The sequence below is a fragment of the Nematolebias whitei genome, chromosome 7, assembly GCF_014905685.2.
Source record: "Nematolebias whitei isolate Nwh7 chromosome 7, NemWhi1, whole genome shotgun sequence".
In the NCBI taxonomy this organism is placed as follows: Eukaryota; Metazoa; Chordata; class Actinopteri; order Cyprinodontiformes; family Rivulidae; genus Nematolebias; species Nematolebias whitei.
The window spans coordinates 42,880,179-42,887,604 of NC_056504.1; the positions used below are offsets into that span (position 1 = coordinate 42,880,179).

Sequence of the window (7,426 nt, forward strand, 5' to 3'; positions counted from 1 at the left end):
GTTACAATGACCTAAAGGACGTAAGTAATGTGGGAGCTTTCCATGATTTCTAAGATCATCTTGTCTTATTTAAAAGGCAAATGCATGCAAACAATCAACAAACAATCAACAAACTTGGATTTTTTTTAAGGCAGGTGATTATGTTTCTCTTTCTCGCTCACTCTGTGTGTGTTTCTGAGTCTGTTTCCAAAAAAATCAACCAGTGGATGAATTTTAATGAAATTCTCAGACAATGATTACAACTGATTTGAAGTCAACCAGATCCATCCAGCTAACTGACCTTAGCAAACTAAAAAAGTACCGGTAGTCACAACTAGGCCTGTCACAATATCAAATTTTGCTGGGCAATTAATTGTCTCAGAAATTATTGTGATAAATGATAATATTGTTTGAAATTTGACAATAATTAGTAATTATTGTCAATTTTAAGATGAAACGTTGGTTAATTTGTTTTGCATGTAGTACTTTTTATTTTACCACCGGATGGCAGTATAAGACTGTTTGAACTTAAGGATGGATAGTGAGGGAGCAAGCAGCGTGTCTCTAAGAACAATGGGAGGGAGGCCCCTTGATGTGACATGGGCTGTCTCTCCTTCCTTCTTTTTTCAGTTCTCAAAATGGCAGACGCTCGGTGTGGTTTGAGCTCTTTAGCATAGCATTTTGTCGCAAAGCTTTTAATAAAAAACTCAGTAAACAAGTTCTCAGCTTCTTTTTGCAGGGAAAAACAACTTTTTACACAAAGGCACGAGTTCAACCGTGGATATTGGAGCTTCAACAAGACAAAGTTTTTTTTTCCTGAGGTCGGCCTGTTAGCTTAGCTCATAGCTTAGCTTCTCAGCTTAGTTGCTTTTAATGATCCAAAAATGCAATTTTGGATCGTTAAATGGATTTTAAATAGACAAGAGAAAGGGAGGGGTCAGTGAAGAGCACCAGAGTTGAGCCTTTTGTCATCCAGTGTCTTCAGAAGAGAGAGACACGAAACGATAAAGCGATAAATGAAAACGAGGTCGATAATTTTCATTTACCATGTGATTAATTGATTTATTGTTTATCACGACAGGGCTAGTCACAACTCAAAAAACTTTACACCGAGCTAAAATTTTACATAGCTGAGTCATTTTTTACACGTTTTAAAAGCAAACAGATCAAGAACTCGCATGTGCATAACGTTATTTCCAAACCTGAACCAAAACGACAAGAAGCTTTATTTCTCAACATAAGATTATTTTAGCTTTAATCTAGGCGAGAAAGGCAACTTTCCTTTAAGGAAAACTACTGATAAGCTTTTATGTTTTTAAGCAAATACTTGGGCTCCGTTTGTTTTCTTCTTTCTACTTTTTTAAACTTAAAAAAAAAAAAAAAAAAAGAATAAACCTGTTGTTGTTTGGAATTTTACTTAACACAAAGACAGAAAGGTGAGAGAAAATAGAAGGAAAGATGAAGCGATTGACTACCAGGTAAGGATAATGTAATGCCTGAGCGGATTGGTTCAGAAGATCACGTGACCGGGCTCTTCCGCTCACCTCCGCGCTCGCGCCTCCTCTTTCTCAACAACTCCGGGCGGTGACGCAGAGGCGCAGACAGTGTCAGGTGTCTTTCAGGTTTCACCGAACGCTCGGCGGAAGTTCCCACAGGTAGGAGCATTTTTCTTCCCAAAACGAATACACGAAAAACATACGGCAATATCTAGCACGAGTAAAGTCAATAAAAGTAGACAAATGTTCTGAATATTGGCGCGAGGCTTTAACAGGTTAGACATGATTGGTAAAGTTGTTAGGGACGCACATGCGCACACGCGGCCCTCGGAAGGAGACGCTGTATTCTGGTCAGTCCAGCTGCTCAGGCTGTACTTTAGGTTTGTTTTGCCGCTATTTTTTGTATGAAACTAACACGTTTACAACAAATACAAGTGTTGTGGTCAAACATACCGCCCAAAGACATGGCTGTCTCCGTGTCAGGTAATGAATGCTGCTTTAAAGCCGCTGCTGGTACACCTGTAATTAGGGATTTTCACATGACATGCTGATCTTTGAGCTGGGATGCTCTTCTCTTTTATTGCATACTTCAGTAATGACTCCAGCTCAGGCTTCACTTATGTTCATCTGAAAACACCGACCTGGGCGTTTGTATTTATTCTTCATTATTCTATCATTAAGCAATTTGGACTCCACCTTTCTTTTATCAAAATGTTCTTTGGTTGTTTGTTTTTGGTCTTTGCAAATAAAAAGGGGGTGAAACCGCCTGTAATGGTTTCAGGTCTTCATTCGGTGTGTGTGTCTCATTCCCTGCTGGAACAGAGACACCATTGTTGTGAAATCCTCGTTTAAATGTTCACCGATTCACTCTTATTATAAGCTTGTACTTCGACAAGTGAGCTAGTGGGATTAAAAATGAAAGCAAAGTGGATTTCAGTTTATCTTGAGACCATTATGTGGCAGAGTTAGGAGAATTATATTTGCTGTTGTGTCACCAAAAACATTAGCTTCATTTATGAACATACTTGCAAAACTGGGCCACAGCTCACCGTCTTTGGACGTGGAGTTATGTGGACTGGTTATGAACAAGTAATATCTTATCTGTTTCAGATAGCTCTTTGAATAACATCTGTTTGAACAAATAATTTAAATTCTGAGTAGACTGATGAGCTGAGAGCTGGTCCGAGCAGGGACGAGACAGACTGCTGCCATCTTAAAACCAATCCAGTCTCGGTTCTTGTGAGCCTTTTTACTACATGATTCCCTGTTTAAGATCTAGGAGATGTAAGTTGCATAACAGTAAAAAGTCCAGGAATGAAGAGACAAACGCATTTTGAATAAAAGTTTTTTTGTTGTTAACAGTTCTAAATATGTCAACCGAAAAGGAAATACAGTAATAAAGTTTGTAGTAGTTTAGTTATTAAACTTAAATCAAATATTTAAGTCCATCCCAAAGATCCAGGCACAGAGTAATATTGTGTATGTTGTTCAGTACCAGGAGTGCTGTGATCCGTCATGTATCAGGGAAACTAAACAGCCACTGGCCAAAAGGATGGTCCAGCACAGAAGAGCAACATCATCTGGCCAGGACTCTGCGGTCTACACTCATCTCCAGGCCAGCGGTCACTCGTTCAGGGATGAAGATGTTCACATCCTGGATAGAGAGGAACGATGGTCTGAGAGAGGAGTAAAGGAGGCCATCTTTGTGAAAAGAAACCGTCCATCATTAAACCGGGGCAGGGGCCTCCTTGTGCAACTGTCCCCCGCTTACAATGCTGTTATTGCTAGTATCACTTAGCTCCCTGTGAATAGCAAGCGACCATTTCGGATGAAAGACGAAACGTTTCTACAATTTTTTTTTTGTTTTGTTTTGTTTTGTTTTTTGAACCCATCCAGAGAACCCGAGTAAACTTTTTTTTAGATTAAATCAAAGAGTTCAGTATTTGCTATTGCTTGTCCAAGCTCGTATGTAAACCTATACATTGTTCTAATTTTGCATTACATGGTTGCTCAATGGACTGGCAGGGCAGCGCAGTTTTTAGAGTTGGTTAAAACAAGCGAGACCAAAACGGATCAACTTCATTCTCAATAATTCAACAGTTCATGCAAACTCTATTTTACATGAACATTTGATTTCTCTTAGTTTCGTGGTAACTTACATATGATATATATGGGGAGTGGTGGCGCAGAGGTTAGAGAAGGCGAGCCTGTGATCTTTGGTTCGATTCCCTGGACTGACGTCAAAATGTGGATGGGAAAGGTGAAGCACCCACACCTGCCTCCACCTTCATTTACCCCACTCTCTGGGCTATTGAGCAAGGCCCTTAACCCCCACCATCTGCTCCTTCAGGCACCATAGATAGCAGCTCTCTGCTCCACACAGAGGGCTGTGGTAGCTCGGTGGTCTGTGGTTGCGTCAGGAAGGGCATCTGGCGTCAAAACAATCGTCAAGTGTGATTGTTGAAGTTAACTTTAAAACATATGCAGTCATTCAACCCCTAATATACAGTTGACCATTTAAACGAACTATTATGATATTCCTGCCAGAAATCTTTCATGTTGCATTGGAAGTGCTACAGCTAACTGCTGCTGCTATTTGTGCTTGTAAATAAACATAATTATATAAATAACCATTTAGTACAAATTTGATGCAATGTAGATGTTTATAAAATAGTGTTGGCTCTAAGCACTTTCGTTGTCTTAGGTAGAAGTTTTAAAATTGCAGCAAACCACTTTGGCCGTACCTCACGCTGACTAGCTGTGAGCTCATCAGTCTGATCAGAGTTAAACCATTTCTATAAACTGAGCTACTGCATCTACAGCAGGTAAGACATTAATAGTTTATAACCTTACCACTAAACGCTTTGTCAAAATATCTGAACTATTCCCTTTAAAGTATATTGTGTCCCCACTTTGTTTGACACTGCTGTCTAATAATAAACTGATGACAGGTGATTTTTTTTTTCATCCCTTCTGCTGTTCTAGCAGGAAGGACAGGTTTACATTGCATCTTTTGTCGCCTTTAAAAAAAGCTCTTTAAGTTTCAGGTTGTGTGTCCATCCTTGATTCCTGCAACAATCTTAACATTTAGATACAGGCAGGGAGAAGACTCCTGACTCGGTGGGTCAAGTTGACAGGTGTCCTGTGCAGGGTGTGTCTCTTCCTTTGCATGTAGGAAATGCCCCTGGCCTAACATCAGGTAAACATGTATGGTTTACTAACAAGTGGGTATCGGATGCACCTGTTCAGCACAAGGGACAAATAATATGCAGGTTCTTAAAAACGACCTGACACAGTGAACTGGTTGGTTCACAGTAGAACATCCTGCTTGACAGAGTCATGTTCGTAATTACGGTAAATTCCTTAAAATATGTTGAATCTATTTAAAGTATGTGAGCATTAGATCTTCAAACCCAAACTCTAAAGTGTTGATGGAAGTAAACGCAAAATTGACATGGATTTAGATTATATAATTGTTTGTATTTGTCAGTACTACTAACGTTTAGTGTAAATAAAAAATAAAAAAAACACTCACGGGGGGTTGTTTTCTGAGCGTTTTCAGTCGGGGCGATGTTGAAGTTTAGTCCAAAGTCCAGATACTTGTTGCTAGTATATTTTTGCATCTGTGTGATGATGTAATCCTGAAGGTGTGCCAGATTGAAAAGGCCTTCATCCTGAGATAAGCTGTCATTATTGATGTCTGTAGTCAGCAGTGATTTAGAGCAAAGTTTATTTTTTTAATATGGCTCCTCTGTTTTTTGAAGTAGGGACGAGACTCATTTAACGTCTCGATTCTTTCAGACATGATGTTTTTCATAGGTTTGTCACTTGGAACACCTAACAAGAAGACGTATGATGTTTGTAATGAACAGTTGTTGATTCACATCCTCTATGAAGTTGATGAATTAGCCTTGTCATGAGAACGTAACACAGATCTGCTTAGCTGTTTCCAGACTGCGTTTCCATTTTGCAATCATGCGTCAGAAGCTGCAGTGCAAGTTTGGACTTGTTGCCGTGTCTGTTTGCATACGTAACTGTATGAGTGCAAATATGTGTATTCAGTCTTCATGGGTACCTCACGCCAGAAAAGCTCGTTACAAACCTGCTAATCAATAATGGTAGACAGAAGATGGATCCTCTTTATATAGATTGACATGGACATGAAGTTGCTGAGACAAATTTCTGTCTTGTTCTTATCTTTAAATAAGAGTCTTGTCTTATGTTTCCATAAAGCATTTTAGTATGATGGGATGTAGCAATTAAATTAGATGGATAGACTGCAGACATAAAATCAAGAGGAAGGATAAATATTTTAATTTACCGCTGTAGGTGGAAATGCTGTTTTTTTATGAAGCATTTGTTCACCTTGATCCTTTAAATTAAAGGGCTGTTGTGCATTATCAAAAGTATTGTTTTAAAATTTAATTAAGCATCACCATATGCATGACCAGGCGCTAGTTTGTTTCTACTCTTTTTAATGCATGTTGTAACCAGCAACACAGTTTACTTTAAACCGAAGGAAGCATTATATCAGATGTAGAATATTACATTATATTCATTTGTCGTTGAATACATTTTGGCTTTGTTTGTTGTTTTAGGTTCTCAGGTCATTGGCAGACATGGAAAGCGGTCCATTTGTTCGAAAGTCCTGGGTGACGCAGTCCTTGCGTGTCACAGCCAGGGAGATGTCACTGGTTGGAGGGCGTGGGAAAAGCAACGCCATCGCAGAACGCTTCTCCAAGTGAGTAACAACTGGTTTTCAGCAACGTTTGCTGATCGTTTTTACTTTTGAACAACGCTTGACGTTAACAAATGGTGTAAAAACACACTTCCGTTTGTTTACCTCTTAGATCAGGGAATCAAACGCCCAGCTTCATTGTAATCCAGTCTCAAGTGACACAGTCAGTGGAATTAGCTCATCGTGTTGCTCAATAAGAAGGCTAACTCGTATTGTGTGAGCCAAAATAAGCATCAACATTTCTATGGATTCAAACACTGTAGCAACATGTTCACTAGTAGACGTTGGACAGTATTATGTCTGTGACTGATTTAATGAAAAGCAAGCTGGCAGAAGAGCAAACAAGATTTTATTACTGCAGATTTTAACACGTTGACTGAACACAGCAGCCATATTTGTTTTTAAGGTTAGCAAGAATACTCTGACTTTCCACATTAGAGCAATTTCAGGAGACATTCAAGTTGATTTGACTGATTTACAACTCAAACATCTGACTTTAAAATACAAGTAAAACACAAATTATATTCACAAATCCACCATATGGAACAATTCTGAATAGTGCTGTTGCTGATGGCAGCAACATAAAGATAAAAGCTGCTACTTACGCTGCAAGAACCAAGAATGTTGTTCTCTGTCCCAGTTTTTTTCTCGCAGCCCTGGTTTGGAGTTCTTGCAGCTCGTTCTCAAACCTCACCTGGGCAATTTTTTTTCTTGTGGTGTCCAACAACTTTTCTGTGATTACCGTATTTTCCGGAGTATAAGTCGCATCAGTCAAAAAAAAGCATCACGAAGAGGAAAATAAACATGTATAAGTCGCTTCGGCGTGTAAGTCGCGTTTATTCTGCGTCACCGCTGACCCGTCAAGTTTATTATGTGTTTATTTAATGGTCAAAACGGCTTCACTTCGCCTGGGCGGCGCAGCGCCATCCATCCATCGCGACCGGAGCCCCTAGCTCTCCAGCGTTTCTCTGCCTGCACCAGCTGAGTGAAGCGAGCACGCACGGGAGGACTCGCTGTTGCAGTTCTTGGAAATTTAACAAGATTTACACTTAAAACAATTATTTGTTTGCTCTGAATTATAGCAAAGCCTGTGTCTCAGTTTAACTTTTCTTTAATAAATGCACTTTAATGGTCAAAACAGCTTCATTTCGCCGGGGTGGCATGGCGCCATCCATCCATCCATCCATCCATCCATCCATCCATCCATCCATCC

The 7,426-nt window shown here is 39.6% G+C and overlaps 1 protein-coding gene across 1 annotated transcript in view; it reads left to right on the top strand.

Annotated features, from left to right (window-relative positions):
* Positions 1-1,564: 1,564 nt before the first annotated feature.
* The window catches only part of LOC119412585 (LIM domain and actin-binding protein 1), a 19,723-nt gene continuing 13,861 nt past the window's right edge, over positions 1,565-7,426 (top strand). The window contains exons 1-2 of the mRNA XM_037679614.1: positions 1,565-1,634; positions 6,074-6,216. Coding sequence (XP_037535542.1) covers positions 6,095-6,216 — 122 coding nt within the window. The 5' untranslated portion in view covers positions 1,565-1,634; positions 6,074-6,094. The remainder of the gene's footprint in view (positions 1,635-6,073; positions 6,217-7,426) is intronic.